General features: G+C 33.9%; 1 protein-coding gene across 4 annotated transcripts; it reads right to left on the bottom strand.

The window, feature by feature from the left end:
• Window positions 1–3,728: 3,728 nt before the first annotated feature.
• LOC110663298 (transcription initiation factor IIF subunit alpha) lies at window positions 3,729–19,086 on the bottom strand. Of its 4 annotated transcripts, none has more exons than XM_021822558.2 (11): window positions 18,800–19,080; window positions 18,608–18,683; window positions 15,249–15,430; window positions 14,560–14,718; window positions 11,470–11,615; window positions 10,815–11,185; window positions 10,420–10,535; window positions 9,402–9,533; window positions 5,055–5,270; window positions 4,748–4,948; window positions 3,729–4,236 (listed from the first exon to the last, which is right to left on the bottom strand). In XM_021822558.2, exons 3-11 carry the CDS (start codon window positions 15,417–15,419, stop codon window positions 4,150–4,152), a joined length of 1,599 nt encoding a protein of 532 aa, XP_021678250.1. In that variant the 5' UTR covers window positions 15,420–15,430; window positions 18,608–18,683; window positions 18,800–19,080; the 3' UTR covers window positions 3,729–4,149. The 4 variants fall into 4 exon arrangements, with proteins under 4 accessions (XP_021678250.1, XP_021678251.1, XP_021678252.1 ...); XM_021822559.2 differs by lacking the exon at window positions 18,608–18,683 and adding an exon at window positions 16,000–16,096; XM_021822560.2 differs by lacking the exon at window positions 18,608–18,683 and having other exon boundaries at window positions 5,070–5,270; window positions 18,800–19,086.
• Between the last annotated feature and the right edge of the window lie 652 nt (window positions 19,087–19,738).

Raw genomic sequence — 19,738 nt, 5'->3', positions numbered from 1 at the left:
TGGAGAACATTTGGTCAAACTCTCACTGTAGAATGGCCTAATGGAACAGTGAATTCTAGCACCCAAAAACTGAAGTTTTGAATTATTCTCCAATGGTTAAAAGTATGGATTGGCAACTAATGCCAACACTTTTGGGAACCAAAATGTGATAAATCTATATGATTAAAACTCATGTAACTATTAAATATGAGAAAGTTAATATTTTGACTTAAATGACCAAATGAATAGTAACCTTACATGTTAAGTACAAATATTCAAGAAATGACTTTGTAATATGCCCTAATAAGCCTAATGTGATTGGTTTAGATAGGTTGGCATGCCAATAGGATTCTGATAGCAATACTGCGTATGATGTATGGCTTCATGCCATTCTGTGATATGATAGCCTATGGCTATACTGATTATGATGTTATATTTGGCTTTATGCCTCATTGCTTTTATGGCTTATTAGCCATTCTGTTTACACATCAAGAGACACATTGTGACCGTTGGTGTGACGGCCCAAGATACCTGGTATCCAGTGCTAGTTTACTCATTTATCCAGTCCAGTCAATTTGTATAGGTTACTTGGGCATAAAAAAGTATAATTATAATTGAATTGATTATTAAAGAAAATAAGAAAATTAAATATCAAAATAAAGAACAAGAATGATTACAATAAAATAAAGAAGCTCAAAATCATCAAGAAAACGATTAATAAACTGCTAGAAGGAGTTAATATCATAAAATGTAATAAGCCTTCGACTAAACAATAAGTTAATAATTATTCATTTCTTATAAACACAATAACTAGGAAATTTTACTTTTATTTACATACTATATTTTCTTGTATTATTGGCACCACTAAGCTTTATGCTTAGCGTGTCGCTTTTGCAACGTGTAGGTAATGAAGATTTAGACAGAGAGCCCAGTAGACCACAGACTGGGTGAGACCGTTCACAATTCTGTATAGTGTCCGTGTCACCTCACAGGCTACAGTGCATTGGTAGGACACTAGGTCCCGTTTTAGTATTTTATACTGTTTGTAATCAAACTTTTATTTTCTCATGTATAAATTGAAACTTATGTAATATAATTTGGTACGAATGTCAGTATTTGTAAATTTGTATTTATAAATGAAATTTTAGTATTTATTGATGATTTGAACATGATTATCATGTGAAATGAATGAATGTCAAACAGAAGAAGTTGTGAGAATATTGAGATTATGTTGGTACAAATAGAGTTTGAGAATGATTGGAAATGTATTGGAAGTGTTTTTCACAGCTTCGGAAGAACTGTTTTATCCATTTTTAACCGGTACTTCACCGGATTTTCTATAAAATTTTTAGAACCTCAAATGAATTTACAATTTCAATGAATGACTTAAATGAGTTAAATTTCACAAATTGCACTTCATATCGATGAAGAAATAAATTAAGGAAGGATAAAAATGATTGGAATAAAATATGGTATTCTGGTACACTGTGTGGCACATCTTGCTCCGCTACACTGTAGACGGGTAAGGAGTGTCACACTACCCGTCCTGTTCATATCCAATACCATACCATACGCACGCCAACGCACGTACACTGCTCCAAATTGCCACAAATAACATCCATGGCGATTCATCAATTAAGAATGTAATATAAAACGTGCCTAGCATTTAACTACATAGATACATATTTATAAGTGATGCATGGGCATGCTTGAATATATAATAATATCGAAATTATAATTAAAATTAATATTTTACTCATTATACACTGAGGACTATTGTGGATGCTGGATGGAGAAAAATAGCTGACCTCGATCACCATAATAATTATATTATAAATTTATTGGTACTACGTCAAAATAAAATTTTAAAGAGATAACAGACAGCCTAATTCATGTCGAAAATCCGACAGAATTTCCCCTACACCTGGGACCTACCCAACCTGCACAAAGATTCAAATAACACTTCTAAATTCTCAATTTCCACAATCACATCTCATCAACATCATATGGCCCCTCCTGGGCCCTCTAAATCAGACAATAGTCATAAACGTAAAAAATTACGTTTTAGTCCCTATACTTAACATTTCATAAAAATTCACTCAAACAAGCTCTAAAAATTCTAAAATTTTGCTCCACGGTCCTTAGCAATATTATAAGGCTATTGCAAAAGGAATCAAAAATTTCTGATAATCCATGAATATTTTATGAATTTTATTCTAAATCTAGTATGAGATAAAAATTGAATAGCTTAGAGTTCGGGTTTACCTATGCCAAATCTGACACCTGAAACGCGTTCAGAAAGTCCAAAAATGCTAGGATTGACTATAATATCGACCACATTTTGATACGGGCCGTTAAGCAGCCACATCTGGTTGAAAATGCAGTCTCAATGCCGGTGAGCAATCCTGGATCCGATCGCACCTAAATTAAGTCCAAATTTTATTAATAATTATCATAAAATTATTTTTAAATTTTGGAAATCGAAAAAGTTTAAAAATCTCACTAAGCGATCTAGACCGTCCGATTCTCGCCTTTTTCAAACGGTGTCCGATCGAAGCAGGACCAGCCCTATCTCGAAGATTTCGTCTCCCTGAGTCCATCGGTGGTCTCGGATTTTCGATCCAACAGTCGGATCGCCAGAAAAGTGGCCGGGAACCGACGGAACCCATTTGATTTTCTTCCAAATTTCCCTCCCCTGTTCTCCTTCCTCCGGCCACCAAACGGGGTGCCACTGGTCTCATCTGAAAGTTCATCATCTTAGAAGTCCGTGGCACTTAAAATCACCTGAAAACGACCCCCGGAGTCGACCAGGGCAACGCTACAAAGTTTGGCCCCTGTCGTGCGCTCTCTCTCTCTCTCTCTCTCTCTCTCTTCTCTTTCCTCTCTTCTTCTCTCTCTTTCTGCCGCCTCCTGCTAAGTGGTGCCACCGCCTGGAGGTTGCCCTGACGTGGGGAAAGGCCGCCGATGCCTCGCCAATGGGGATGGTGGCTCGTCGGAGTAAAAATGGGAAGGAAAAAATGGGGGAATGCGAAAAAAAAGGGGAGTGAGGGTTATCTGTTCAATGTTCAAATTTGTTTTTTTTTTTTCCTGCTATTGCACGTCCCATCAAATTAAAATACATATATATATATATATATATATATATATATATATATTCTTTCTATTAGACGTCCCATCCTAACTATCTCTTCTTCTTTTTTTTTAATTATTATTACCAATTCCAAATAAACAATTAAGTAAAATTTTTTAATTAAATTTCCTTAAAATTTAATCAATTAATAATTTAAATACTACTACTAAATATTTAAATATTTTACTAAATATTTAAATATTTTATTAAATATTTAATATTGATGTTTAAAACTAGTCATATAAATAAATAATCATAATGATAAAAATAATAATATATGTAAAAATAATACCCATTTAATAAAAATTACCATTGAAAAATATTAATTTAAATTCATGAATAAAATATCAATAAATTATTAGCTCAATAAAAGAAATAATAAAAATATATTTATTAGAAAAAAAATTGAGTTGTTACAATATACATATATAAAGCCTATATGAATTCATTTTAAAAAATTTAAATAATAATTGGTGAAATCTGCTTCGATACTTAAAAAAAAATTGCCAGAAATGATATTTGACCACAAGTATTAACATCACTTGAGCTCTAGAAAAATGAAAATAGGCAACAAATATGTCCCACTCCTAAAGGCAAATAGAAAATGACCATTCCTCCATGAACCGCAAAGACCTCTTAATTATAGCTAAGAAAGTTTACATGAACATATCTCCTTGTGTTGTGGGGAAAACTTACCTAGATAGTCTATTATGGACCCAATACAAAAACATTGGAGTTCCACCCATTTTACTTGTAGATCTCATTTGGGTATATGATAGACTAAATCTAATTAAGAATTTCCCCTGGTATACCGAAAAGCTAAGGAGCTTATTCCAAACATCAAGCCATCGATGCTCAGAGATCAGTGTGTTTTTGGGTTTGGGGCACGGATAGGTGCATTTGCTGTTCCGTAAGATTATCTCAAATGGCAAAAGAAAAAGGGCAATCTATATCTTAATGACAAGTAGCTAGATCCGCCAGTCTTCCAAATCTTAGAAACTCATTTGCAGCTCCGTAAGATAAGACAGAAAAAGGATCATCTATCTCTTGATAACAACATAGCTAGATCCACCAGTCTTCTGAATCTTAGAAATTCTCCTCAGGATTTCTGCAAAAGCCTTCTTATCCTGCAAGAATGAACTAATATTCACTCAAAAGATGGATACAATTGAAAACTTCCAGCATTTACCAGATTCATTTTTCTTCTATAAAATATATATATATATATATATATATATATCAGTGCGATTATACTGCACTGATGGAAAAAAGACATGCAACTACTATCCGGGATACAGCCGCTAATTTAAGACTGGAAATTCAGTATGCCCAGATGTTCTAGCACAGTAGTCCATAGTTCAAGCACCACATGATTTTCTAAGATTTCAAACTTGACCCCCTATTTATGCACAAAGTAGATATTTTAACAGTACGCATGACCATTTCTAAATTAATAACCAGAAACACTAGATACTCCTTGTATATCATTTGTATCCGAGGTGAATTGGATTATGAAAACTGGCACAGTATGCTCGATGAAAATATTTGACTACCACAAATAAGTTCAATGACAGTAAGTTCAATGACAGTCCAGACAATGAAGCACCTGCACATAAACTGATATACAAGGTGTCGTACCTCAGAACCTTTCAGTCGCGATCTGAACCTAGCAACAAGATCCTGTGTAGTCACGCGCCCATTTTGCAACAAAACAGCCCTGATCTCTTCTTCAGTGACAGGTGATGTTGATCCTGTTTTCAGTGATGATGGTGCACCTTTGGGAGTTGCACTACTTTTGGTAGCAGGCATACTTTCTTCTTTCACAGTAGGTTTTAATTCCTGACCCACAAGAAAAACAATTTACAGAAAACTGGTTATCAATAGCTCAACCGTTTACAATATTTTAAAAATAAATGAAGCAAGTTTATCAAAAGCAACATCATACACTTTCTGCCTTCACCTTCTTTTGAGGCCCACCAGTAGATGCTTTTGAATCATCACCATTTAATTTTCTTTTTCCCTTTGCTGATTTGGAAGTAGATGGGGTCCCTTTAGCAGAACCAGAAGGTATTGGTTTTGTAGGACTGTTGTCAGCAGGTTCCTCCTTTGGTGCATCCTTCTTTGGAGCTAATACAGAAGAAACACCAACATCTTCATCCATCTGGAAAAAGCCCAAAAAGAGACCATGTGAATGGAAGAAAATAAGTGAAGGCATAATCAAATACATAACCAGCAATCAAAAAAATAGGGTGATTTATAATATAGTCTCTGACAAATGTCAAAATACACGACTCAGTCCCTCTATTTCTAAGATTTTGCAGTTTCATCCTAAATATTTAATTTTGTTAACAGATTAGTCCCTTCATCAAAATTAGATCCAACTGCATTAAATCGAGGAAAAAAGACAAAATTGTCCCTAATTTTACTGAATAAAAAGAAATAAACGATAGAGAGCTAAACCACAACCATCTATTCCTAACTGTAGTAAAATAAAAATAAAAAGAATTCATTTATAATCTTCTAGTCCAAGCAACAGTTGAAGAGGAGAGGCAGAGGAACAGGGAGAGAGAGAGAGAGAGAGAGAGAGAGAGAGAGACAGAGACAGGAGGACTTCACCATTGAGAGAGGACAGACAGAGTAGAGACCAAAGAGAGGGGAGAGAGATTTGATATGGTCCCAAGCCCGGATAAAGGAGGAGGGTTGCGGTAGGTGACAACCAGCGTAAAAATTTCGTCACACCCTATGATATGGATTCAAATGATATAAACGTTGGGGCGTCCTCTACTAACGACGCGCTACATCGGAGCCCGGGTGTAGTGATAAATATGCAAGGGTGTAGGGCGTTCACCGAAAGCGACGCGCCATGCCGGCGCCCGGGTGTGGTGTTAAGTGAGCAAGGGTTCCCACATCATGGACGGGTGTGGGTAAAGAAGTTAGTCCATAAGACAGATAATAGAACAAATAGTGGAACAGAACACAAGATAGACATAGAAAATAATAGAAGATATCATAGAAGGAGACCAATTAGGAAGGAGCAGGATAGGAGGAGGATCAGGGTTGGTACTTGGAATGTTGGATCACTTACAGGAAAATTAATGGAGCTTGTGGATACCTTGGAAAGGAGAAGGGTGAATATTGCTTGCATTCAGGAGACTAAATGGGTAGGAGAGAAAAGTAAGGAAGTGGGTAATTCAGGGTACAAATTGTGGTTTACCGGAAAGGAGAGAAACAAGAACGGAGTGGGTATAATCATAGACAGGACATTGAAAGACGCAGTAGTAGCTGTGAAAAGAGTAGGAGATAGAATTATACTAGTAAAGCTAGTACTAGACGGAGAAACAATAAATATAGTTAGTGCTTATGCCCCACAAATAGGACTAAACAGTGAGAGTAAACAAAGGTTTTGGGAAGATATGGATGATTTAATGCAAAGCATACCGAATGAAGAGAATGTTTTCATTGGTGGAGATTTGAATGGACATATAGGAAGTGATAGGCAAGGTTATGAGAATGTTCATGGAGGTTTTGGTTTTGGCAGTCGAAATGAGGAGGGAAAAAGCATCATGGATTTTGCTATGGCATACGACCTAATACTAGCAAATACCTACTTTATAAAAAGAGAGTCACATTTAGTGACTTTCAAAAGTGGGCAACATAGAAGCCAAATCGACTTCCTCTTAACTAGGAAGACAAATAGAGCTCTATACAAGGATTGCAAGGTCATTCCAGGAGAAGCTTTAACAAGTCAACATAGGTTGGTGGTCTTGGATGTCAAGTTTAGGAACAATTCAAGTAAGGTCAGAAGAAATAGTGTAGCTCGAACAAAGTGGTGGGAGTTCAAAGGAGTAAAGCAAGTGAAGTTCAAAATGAGCTTCTTGAGTCCGAAGTATGGAAGCTAGATATGGAGGCCAATGATATGTGGATACAGATGGCATCAAAGATTAGAGAAGTAGCTAGAAAAGTACTTGGGGAGTCTAAAGGACATGGACCACCCTCAAAAGAGAGATGGTGGTGGAATGAGGAAGTACAAAAGGCAGTGAAGAGAAAAAGGGAATGGTATAAGAAATTACCTAAATGTGATAATAATGAGGCATATGAACAGTACAAGATAGCAAAGAAAGAGGCAAAAAAGGCAGTTAGCCAAGCAAGAGCACAGGCCTTTGAAAAATTATATGAGAAACTTGGAACTAAAGAAGGGGAGAAAGATATTTATAGATTAGCAAGGAGTAGAGAAAGGAAATGTCAAGATCTCAATCAAGTTAGGTGCATTAAGGATAAAGAAGGAAAAGTGTTGGTGAAAGATGAGGACATTAAAGAAAGATGGAGAAATTATTTTAATGATCTCTTTAATAATAGTCAAAATGGAAATAGCGTGAATATAGATTATAGAACAATAGAAAAGAATGTAAATTATACTAGAAGGATTAGATCTTTAGAAGTAAAGGAAGCACTTAAGAGAATGAAAGTAGGTAAAGCTGTGGACCCGATGAAATACCAATTGAAGTGTGGCGATTTGGGAGATATGAGAGTGGCATGGTTAACTAAATTATTTAATAAGATTCTAAACTCAAAGAAAATGCACGATGAATGGAGGAAGAGTATTTTAGTACCTATTTTTAAAAATAAGGAGACATACTGAGTTGCTCAAACTATAGGGAATTAAACTCATGAGCCATACTATGAAGTTGTGGGAGAGAGTTGAGTAGCATCGACTACCTCATGAAACTTATATCTCACTCAAACAATTTGGTTTCAAGCACAGTCGTTCAACTATGGAAGCGATCTTTCTCATTAGAAGCTTGATGGAGAAATATAGAGATGGGAAGAAAGATCTACACATGGTTTTTATTGATTTGGAGAAGGCTTATGATAGTGTTCCAAGAGAGGTCTTATGGAATGCGTTAGAACAAAAGAGGGTATCTATTAGGTATATACAAGTATTGAAAGATATGTATGAAGGAGCAACTACTATTGTGCGGTGGGAGGACACAAGAGATTTTCCGATCTCAATTGGATTACACCAAGGATCAGCCATAAGCCCTTACCTTTTTACATTAGTTTTAGATGAACTGAAACATATACAAGAGAGTATTCCTTGGTGCATGATGTTTGCGGATGATATTGTTCTGATAGATGAGACACGAGAAGGAGTCAATAGGAAGCTAGAACTTTGGAGAAGTACTCTAGAGTCAAAGGGTTTTAAGTTAAGTAGAACGAAGACAGAATACATGCATTGCAAGTTCAGTGAAGGCCAAACTGGTGATAGGGAAGGAGTTAGTTTGAATGGAGTGGCACTGTCCCAAAGTAATCACTTTAAATATCTAAGCTCAGTCCTTCAAGTAGATGGGGGATGTGAGGAGGATGTTAGTCATAGGATTAAAGCCGGATGGTTGAAGTGGAGACGTGCCACGGGAGTTTTATGTGATCGTAAGATTCCTAATAAATTAAAAGGAAAATTTTACACCATACGGCTATGCTATATGGTAGTGAGTGTTGGGCACTGAAAGAGTCCTACGCATCTAAGATAAGAGTTGCAGAGATGAGAATGTTAAGGTGGATGAGTGGCCATACTAGACTAGATAAAGTCCGTAATGAAAGTATTAGAGAAAAGGTAGGAGTGGTGCCAATTGAAGATAAGTTGAGAGAAGGGAGATTGAGGTGGTTTGGTCATGTGAAGCGTAGACATACGGAGGCTCCAGACAAGTAGAGCACATTAGGCTAGAGGATAGAAAGAAAAAAAGGGGTAGACCTAAATTGACTTGGAGGAGAGTAGTACAGCATGACTTAGAAGCATTACACATTTCTGAGGATTTAACCCAAAATCGTTCAGAGTGGAAAAAGCGAATCCATATAGCCGACCCCAAATTTTTGGGATAAAGGCTTAGTTGAGTTGAGTTGAGTTGTATGTGGGTTTGACTTCACTATTTGCCTTTGAATAACAGAAAATTTAGTTAATTTTGGATGGAGGGACTAATTTTTTAATGGAATTAAACATTAAGGATGTAATCATAAGGTTCTTAAAATAGTGGAATCAAATTGAGTATTCTGACATACCTCTAGGACTATTTTATAAATTACCCTAAAAAATAAGTCCAGGTTCAGGCATCACATATTTCTCAAATTAAAGAAAGCAAATGCTGCATCCGTTGAAAAACTCACTTTATTTTACCAAAGGAAAGAGGAAAAAAACTATCAAAGCAAAATGTGAAACAACAATCACGAAGTCATGGCAAACATGCTCTTAAGATATCATACATCAGGGTAATAAAATCACCAAATCGCGAAAACTTACATCCTCATCATCATCATCATCTTCTGCATCTGAATCATTCAATCCACCAGCTCTCCCAAGTAGCTTCTTCAACTCCTTCCCAGACTTGCTTAATCCACCTTCCTCATTCTCTTCATCTTCATCATCTTCATCCTGCAACCAAAAACCCAAGCTGATATATCAAAAGACCAAACGTTACAATGTACAGTTGAAGGGGGCAGAATTTTGGCAATCCATTTGAAATGCTCCTCAACAACAAATTTTTCAATTTACAAATCACATTAAGCGCTCAACACTTACAATTGTCATTTTTATTTATCAATAGAACATATTTCAGAAATTCAAAGTTTTATTATTATAAAATTTAAACATTTTATTACCACTGACAATATGACTCTCCCCATGAGCATTCACCATTTTCTACTCTTTTCATCACAAGACCTATCTTTCATGTACATATCTCTTATTCCTGAAAAAAATTCAATTCAGCCTCCATGTATCTCATGTGCCAAACAGACCTTAAACAGAATATAAACTACTGCATCGAGCACTACAAATGAGATATCAAACCTACGAAACAAACATATGTTAACAAGCCAAGCAAATAGGCAACAAAGTTAGTTTCCCTGCCAAATTGAACAAGCAACATAAGGATACTTCTCTCAACTCATTTGCTTTACCTTTATCTCAGTAATATGTCAAATGTCATCAAAATATTCCGACAATACGTTTATCACAAACATAACATATTAATCATTCATTTTATTAACAATCCATATGTACTCCATACAGCAACCAGTTTCCATAGCATCCATTAAAGTTTGACCTCTAATTGAAAAGACAAATTATTGATCAAGACAATGAATATACAAGAGAACCGAGGTCCCAGCGAGACCTAATAATCAAAGCATATCATTGTAACTTTTGAGCTTTGAAGCCTTGATACCCAAATGCTTGCTGACAAAATAAGGCAAAAATGACAGCTCTGATATGACCGATTAACAATCCACAACTGCAATTGGCAGAAACAGTTAAATACCTGCTTGATTTCTGGAGGAGCAGGAACCTGAGGGGCCAAGTCTTCCCGTTCCTCGGGATCATTACCAACTGCTTCATCATCATCAGTGAAAATTTCTTCATGCTCCCAATCATCACCTAATATCCACAAATACACATTTCTAAAGTGGGAACTACTTTAGAAAAGCTAAACTGGAGAGTGCACTTCACAATTAAAAATTAAGATAAAATCTTCCACTCCAAATTCAGCATATCAAGATCACTAAAATAGGAAAGATGATTGCAGAACATCTTGCATGTACATTAGCAAGAAGAGAATGCCGCCCCATGGGCACAAGAGCAGGAATGTGGGATTAACGGAAGGATGTATCATAAATCCTTATTTGTGATTAACAAATAATAAAGGGAAATACTCACCTTTCTCAGTATCATCATCATCAATATCATGATCTCCTCCCCTTGGACCTTCCTCATCGTCGTCACCACTATGTTTGTTGAGTCCAAGTCTATTTTTCCTTGCTGCCTCCTCCTCTTCATCTTCTTCTCCCCTTTCAGACACATTGCCTTCTTCATCATCACCACCTGTTTTTTTACGTCCTCTTCCACCAGATGTTCCACTTTCTTTATCATCAAACTTTTCCACTTCACCAAATGCTGCAGCTCCATTATTTGCAGCTTTCATCATCCATCTTTGATAACCATCGGCAGTTTTTCTCCTGTTCTTCATCTTCTCTTCTGCTTCCTCCAAAGTAAGTTGCTTATATTGAGCAACCTTGTTAAAGTTATACCTGTTGAACATGTTGAGCAACCATAATGACCCTAATGCTGACTGGAAAAAGACTACATTCTATCATCAATTATCTTGCAAAACAATTAAAATAAAATAAAAATGAAAAATGTCAACATCCTTGTTTAAATTCCAACATAAATAACCAAGTATGTAGAATAAGACAAGTTAATTTTTTTTTTTTTTTAAACTACATTTGAACTAGGGAATAGTATATCTTTTAAGACTAGCCCAACCCAAGCATAGAACCATGAACTGCAAATATATAAAGATTATCACGCATACCAAGAACCGGCAGGAATAGCAACAAACTCTTTCCCCTGCAATATCAATAAGTAGTAAGTTGCTGATTGTGAACCTTCAAGATGACCTTGGTACTGAAACTGGCCTGTTTCATCCTCCAATAACCAAGGTTTATTCTTGTATTTCCCCTACACAGTGCAGTTTACAGACAAATAAGAATAAAGATATTAACACACATTAGAGTGCATGAGCAAGACCACATAAACTAACAATTTCATGTCATACCCAGTGAACAAAATAGTCAATAGAAGAGAATTAATTTTACTGAGCCATACAGAGTTGTTTGTGCACAAAAATTGCATGACTATCAATGAAATGTAGACGTTGAACTTCCCCTCTTTATTTTTAATTAAACCTATAAATTGCACTATAAAGTCCTAGGAAAGAGTGATTATACTGCAAATTAAAGATAGACACCATGATATCTGACTAGCAAATATGTTCCATGCAAAGAAAATCAATCCAACAACCAACATTTGCTTTAGCAGAAGATGACTGAGCAATGGAAGACTTTGTTCATTGACGGAGGTTTACACAGTAGCAGTAAGTTTGATAGACGAAGAGTTGTGAGCAAAGCAGGTTATAATTGCTTCTACAGAACAGAGGAAACTGTTGCCTTGATCTCCCCTAATATCCTTTAACATTTGAGAAAGGGCAAAGAGATCTTTAAAGAGATGAGTCATCCTTCTTGGTTATTATAGAGAAATGGGTTGAAATGTTGAAACTCCTTTATTTCAAATATAAGGGAGATATTATGCTATTCAATGTTATTAAGATGCTTATCTTTTGGTTATATACGAGGCTAATGCCCAAGATTAAGCAACACATCTACAAGAATACATAACTCCATTAATGTCATGGAGGAGCCAACTAAGAAAACCCAGTGGCAGAAAGGACAAGCATCTAAGAGATGAGCTAGCAAAATTTGCCAACCAGTCAGCACAAGAAATTTGACTTTGTAAAATCCTTATCTGCAAAGAACTTCTGGTTGTACACAGGATGAACCCTCTTGGTTCCTTTAATGAATTTCTTTCCACATCAAAGAAAGGAGAAAAAAGAATGTGAAGATAGAGAAAAGGACGAAAAAGAATCAGGAGTTGAGCATGGGTTGTATCACATGATTTGGCACGTTCAACACAAATTTATGTATGTATCCTTACGGGCATAGATATTAAAGGCACACCCAAAGCATAAGATGCTAGCACATCTACTGGGCTAAGGCAGGCAATTCAATAGTCATAAACTTTATTGCTTAGGTGCAGACCTTCTCCCAGGCACAAGGCATAGGAAAAGTGACCTCACATATCTTTACTGCCATAGAGCTCTCTCACCAGCAAAGGCCACCACCACCAAACTTGAATTTTCCTGACCTACCAGATCTGGTGTTGACACAACAGTGCCACCGAAATCTTACCAGATAAACCTTGGAGTCACTACTGATCCTTCCATTTCTGACAAATCTCTCTTATTCTACCTTGTTTCAAGCTCATAAGAGTTTTTGTTTCAATCATGAATTAAATTCTTTACGATATTCAAAAATTATATTTGTTTTGAACTTTTCAAATTGAAATGTTGAAATTTAGGGATCATATGAGCTCAAGCTTTTCTAACCCAATCCAAGAAACATAATCACATGATTTCGATATCTTCTCTTCACTTCCACATACAATATAAGGCTTTTAATAGCATTCAAATGATGTTTGCTTTGTGTTCTTTTTCTTGGTAATCTGTTAACTTTAGATTGATGCTAATAATGCCAATATCTTGAATTTGATCGGCATATTAGATCTTAATTTTTGAATTATACCCTTTTTTTAAGGCGTCTAGGCTCCAAAACAGCATTGCACCTTACACCTTGTGCCTTAAATCTCTATGCTTACAAACCAACTGACCACCATCAATTCCAAATATTATAACTTCTAACTTCATCATCAATGGCCTGGTGGTTTATCGCTACCATGGCCATCTTCTAATGGCCCCACTACAACAGGTTCTAAACAAAAGAATAGGAAACAGTGTCATGGAAGCAAACCAAATCGAACGCTACTATCATGAATTGTTTTACAAAGAAAAATTACTCAAATAAACATTTAATGAATAATTTAACTAAATATCATAATAAATTGTATGTTTCAGTGTAATAAAAAGATGTATAAAAAGCCAAAGAAATGGTTCATTAAAAAAGGTTAATTTATTACAAAATTAAAATCTATATGAATGGATATGTTTCAGTATAATAAAAAGATGCATAAAAAGCCAAAGAATGGTTCATTAAAAAAGTTTAATTCATTACAAAATTAAAACCTAATTCATTAAAAAAGGTTAATTCATTACAAAATTAAAATCTATATGAACGGATTGTAATATCAACCTACATTAGATCATACTTAAGCAAGCACCACAAACTCAATGTAATATCCTCACTCCAAAAAAAAAATAATAATAACTGACCACCAATGTCATTTTGCTCAGGTTTATTCTCAAATAGTACATACATGCTAAACACATTTGGGTTTGACGACCACATCATTTGCCACACACCTCACCCATACATACACACAAACATGCAATCATTAACATCATCATAGTTATGTGGAACACATTGGACTACAGACATAGCCAGAGAAGTGAAAATCATATAATAAATGGCTATAAATGAGAATAAATCATCACATATTTATCTAGTCTTGTCATTCATCTAAGATTTTCTCTATTATGTTGAAACTTAACCATGTGCTTTTTGTATTTATAAACATAGAATGAATAATAACCAATTTTTATTCCAATTCCAATATCCAGATAAACTTAACGATTACATAGTAATCAAATTTCCATTCCATATTGAACCAAACACATAGGAGAATTAACCATTCCATTTCCCATAATGTTCAATTCAGATTCTCATTTCCTTACCAAATCTGGATTCCAAACTATATGACCACATTTAACTATTTTTGGGCAAGTCCAATACCCAAATCCTACAGAGACATATGCTTAAAGAAACAAAGTAGCTAGATATGAAGGAGTGTCAAAATGTTAGCAATAGCCAATAAGAAAATGAAAATCCAATACCCGCAACACATCAGTTAGTTGACGTCCTTGAAGTCCTTCCTTATGCAGTGACCATTTATTCTCAGCATTTTTCTTCTTTGAAAAACTTGGTAGCCCTGTCACAAATCTACCAATAAAGTAGTTCTTGTCGTTGTCAGGACTCACTCGAACATTGTATTCCTAGATGGAACCACAAGAAAGTACACATAGGTTCATCTTTCAAATAAACATAATTTATTAATCAATCAATCCTCAAGGATTTTCAAATACAATGACGTCATGTTGAAAATTATCATAAATTCACAGACAATACAACAATATTAACACTATAAAAGCCCATGAAAATCATATTTGCAACAACCCTCTTGTAAAAACATATCACATATTCATTCCTTTCGTCTTTTGTAACCCTATGAAAGGAACTTAGATATAAACCATTGGAGACCATCAAGGGGATGACATCGTAAAATCAATTCATCCCTCGAAAATTTATATCAAAAACCGCCAATATTGTGTTCTATACAATGAATAATTATAGAAACTTGACAAAAATAAGAAAAGGAAAAAAGTGTGAGGATAGAGGGAGAAGGAGAAGAATAATAATAGCAATATTGTTGTAGTGATGTAACTAACAAATAAAAACAATAAAATTGGTCCACCAAATTCAAAAAAATAAGCTACAAATAGAATTTGAGAGAGAAAAAAAAAACCCGAATCAAGCGAGTTACTGTAGCACCACAATCATAACATTTTCCGAGACTCTCAGCCATGGTTTTCCCACAAGTCAAGCATAGAGTCATGTGCTTGCAGTTGCTTCCATATAAGTCTGTGGTAGATCCACATCCACTACATGATGGCTTCAACATAAGATCAAACGACATTTTTCCTCCACCTTTAGAAACCAACAAACATCAAATTTCAAAGAAGCAAACCAAACAAACCATAAAAATAAGAGAGAAACAACAAAGGACCACAATCTAGGGTTTTGTTATTTTTAACTAATGAAATCAATTAAAATACCTACAGAACAATTATTTTGTGAACTATGAATATGTTTTTTTTTTCTCCAAATTTTTAGGGCAAGTGTTATGGATTTTCACTTTTTTTGAGCATTCAACAGTTGGAGAATGTCCAAAAGTATAAATATAAAAAGAGAGAGAGAGTTCAAATCTTTAAAGATGACACAAATGAGTTTAACCATTACACTAATAAAACAATAAGAAACAACTGGATTTAACAATCTATGCCAATGAAGCCATCATAAACTGTGAAATAGAATCATATAGATACACCTGGCTATAGACTACAGAAAAAAGGTTAATAATGAACCAGCTCAAGCTGCCAACTAACTCAGGTCTCTGCCCATACTCAGCAATCAAATATAAGTAGGAAATGGCAATTCAACAGAAACAAGTGTCAAGAAAATTTGTTACACACAGCTTTTCCATAGTGAACTGTTACCCTGATAAAGTAATGTGTGTTTGGTTTTCTGTTTCTTTTTCAATTATTTCCTGCACAATAACCTGTTTCTTGTTGCTCCTAATTTGATTTCTTCAAACTGTTCAACAAAAAATGACTTTAGAACTTAATCAGGAGAACATGTGTACCTAAAACTACAAATTCAAAATATAAACTGCGCATTGGCCTCTGAATGTATCCATGTCCAATATTGTCCCAACTGAATCAGCTCATTCAAAGCTAATTTTAAACGCTTGTACCACGCTACATATGGGAGTTGTGTCTCTTTATGTTAAGAGATTCAGAGGCCATTCATGGAAAGAAGAATTAAGCCAGACCAAATATACCCAAAAAAAAAAAGTAGAAGAGAGTGAGAATGCTGGTATAATTCAAGTGAAACAAAAAAATATATTGTACTTTCCCCTTCAAATTGCAACTTCTTTGCGCTGTTATGGCCACTGCTGTAACCCATAAATCAAGACCTTCTTCCCCATTTCTAGTTAAAGGGATTTAACCCCAAATTTTCTGTCCCAGAATAATATTCCAGTAGGGAAAGCAAAGAGGCAACTTGAAAGGCATAACGAATCCTAAATTCATAACTGAATGATTACAGAATTAAAATTGCAAAAATTTTGAATCCTTCAAGGTAAAACGAATCATAATTCGAAACTGAATGAGAATGGAATCATTAGGCATAAAACAAGAGGATGGAAAAGTAAGACAGTCATTTAGATAATACTAAACTTAGATAAAATTTGAAATAGTGAATTGAAATAAACAATAAAAATGAAGTAAAATTAACTTGAAAATTAGAGAAAAATAATGTCAAAACAAAGATTGAGAATAGAGTATAAAGAGGAATGATGATTACTGCCATCTCTAGATTATCAAAATTTCAGTTGTTTGAGCTATCACCATTAAACAGTATTTAGATGATATGATGTGCATGGTTTCAAATCACAGTCTCAGTCACAGTCACGGATAACGGAAATAGGCCTGTCATGGCCATAACATAACAATAACGACCTAACGCTACACAAATTTTTTTAAAAAACTTGCAAAGTACATAAAATAACTATATATCAGTAGATACAAGTAAAACTATGATATACAACTATATAACAAGCACAAATACATCAAATAAAGACATTAAATTTATCATGTTTAGACATCATTAGTATTAGACAATTTATAGTAAGAAATTTATAGCTAGAATAGAGATATTTAATGATGATTTTAGCTTAGCAAAAAATAAGGAAGAGAATTTATTGAAGAAATGAGAAATTTGGAAAAATTTAAGATAATATGAGAGATATAGCAGTTGTGGAAGAGAGAATACACAAACAAATAAAATGAGAACCAAAATAACACTATTTTCATGTGATTGCAGCAAGCCGTTATCATTGCATAATGGTAAATAAGTTGTAATGGCCGTTACACCTACAACTCTAAGTTTGCCTGCAAATAACGGTGTATTGTGCAATGGGCCTTTCCAAAACCTATAAATAACGGTCGTTGCTTACGTAAGGGCGATTACATTTCCTAATGGCTGTTATTTGAAACCATGATGATGTGGTGCCAATGGTGATTCTGTGTACCTCATGTTGAAGAAAAGAAGAATGAGGGAAGGCAAGAGAGAGTGTAGAAAAAGGGAAAGAAAGAAAAAAACAAAGGAGAAAGGATAAGAAAGAGAGAAGATGAAACTGGAAGGCAGAAATAGCTTTACCACTGTTCTTCTCTCTTCATTCTCTTTTGTGCGTGTGAAGAATAATGACATTGGCATAACACATAATACAGGAATTATAAAATTAAAACAATGAAATTATCTGAAGTTGATACTAAAGAAATTAGCAAAACATATTTGACTGAAGTACAATTGCAAATCAGAAATATAATTGCAAGAATTTAGAGATCAGTATACATGGATCACTTTAAATCGCCTTATTCTGAAGCCCTCCGTCCATCCCAAACCAATACCAAGCCAACAGTACTTATTCTGAAGTGCACTTTCTGTCTTTTCCTTTGTTTCTTTTCAGTTCTAGAAATAATTTCTTCTGAGATTATTATGTAGCTTTATCTTAAAATTTCCCATGAATTTTAAAGTTTGAAACTTTAATGGTGATCAGCTTGCTAAAAAATTATAGGGAGTGTAAGCATTCTGCAATTTGTCTGAAAGCTTGCTTTTTCACATGAAACTTTCTTTATAGGAGCTTAATGCTTACACAATTCTTACTTCAAGAAGCATTTTTCAAAGCATTCGTTCTTCAAAATTTTAATTATTAATGTGGATGGATCCTTTTAACATTAAGCATATAGAAACGAATGGGCATCGGAAATCAGCTCTTTATAATTAGGGAAATATGTTTCCACCAACATTTTCTACCCTGCTATTACGCGGATTCTAAAACTGCCTTCACTGTGTTTCTCCGAAAGTATCAAAATAGGCATACAGTATTTTTGGTGCCACTCGTTTTCCTCCAGTTTCTTGGTTATCAAACACAAACAGTGCATAAATTCAAACCAAACAAACAAATAATTATACAAATATTATAAAAAAATTTTAAAAATAAATATTAAAAAAGGGGAAAAATAAAATATATTGTAAAATTACCTAAAAGAAGAGGCTCCAAATCCAACGAGGCTTACGAATTCAATCAGTTCCCATTTTGAGAAGGACAAGGAAAAAGCTTCTTTTTTTTTTTTAATCAGAAAGAACATAATATTGAATTGAATACATTAATCAAAAATCAAGTACAAAAACCGAATAAAAATTAACAAAAGAGTTATTATATAAAAAGTTTACCTCAAACAAATATCCACTATTGCAAATTTAAAATGGATATTTGCAATCGCAAGCTCTCAACCCATTGCGACTACTGTACTTGTATACGAAAGAGTTCGGCTACTCAAAGATTCGTCTATTGATACGAAGAAGAGAAAGGAATGGATTGGGATGTTTTTGGATTATAAGAATGAATCCAGAGCTTCTCTAAAAATACGTGAATAGAACGTACAACAAGGGAAAGACTCTATCTCTGAAAAAACACGGGACTTGCACCGTCGCACCAAGCCGCTAAGGCGTTTATTTACATTGTTTGGTTGTAATGGAATGCATTTATATCGTTTAAATTTAAAAATGAATTTTTTTTTAAAAAAAATTAAATAATTTATTTATAAAAATAATTTATATATAAAAAATATTTTCATAAAAATTTTTTTAAAAATATTTTTTATTAAGATATTTTTTATTATTTAGTTATAATATTAAATTAATTTTATAGATTTATATTATTCATGAATATTATTTTTTAAATTTTTAAAAGTTAAAAAATTTAAAAAATATTTTTTAAAAAATAAATGAAAGGTTAAAAATTACTTAATTTTCTTTCTTATTAAAAAAATATTTGTCATTTTTTTTAATATTTTAAATGTTAAAAAATAAAAAATATATATATTAAAAAATATTTTAAAAAAAAGATGTAAGTAAAAAATTTAATAATATTTGAGTCATTTCTGGGTTTTGAGTATTAAGACAGACCTGCAAAGTCACTGACCTAAAAAAATTGTTTCTTTTATTAATTTAAAGTTTCTTATGACATATAATTAATGAAATAAAATGGTAAAAAAAATAATTTATTATACTAAAAAATGATGGAAAAATAAGAATATTTAATTTGTATACAATAGTATATTTTTAAAAAATATTTTAATTTAATTCTATATATTAAATATAAAATAATTA

The sequence above is a fragment of the Hevea brasiliensis genome, chromosome 1, assembly GCF_030052815.1.
Source record: "Hevea brasiliensis isolate MT/VB/25A 57/8 chromosome 1, ASM3005281v1, whole genome shotgun sequence".
In the NCBI taxonomy this organism is placed as follows: Eukaryota; Viridiplantae; Streptophyta; class Magnoliopsida; order Malpighiales; family Euphorbiaceae; genus Hevea; species Hevea brasiliensis.
The sequence above is the reverse complement of the archived record's forward strand: the minus strand, read 5'-3'. Positions and strand labels throughout refer to the sequence as shown.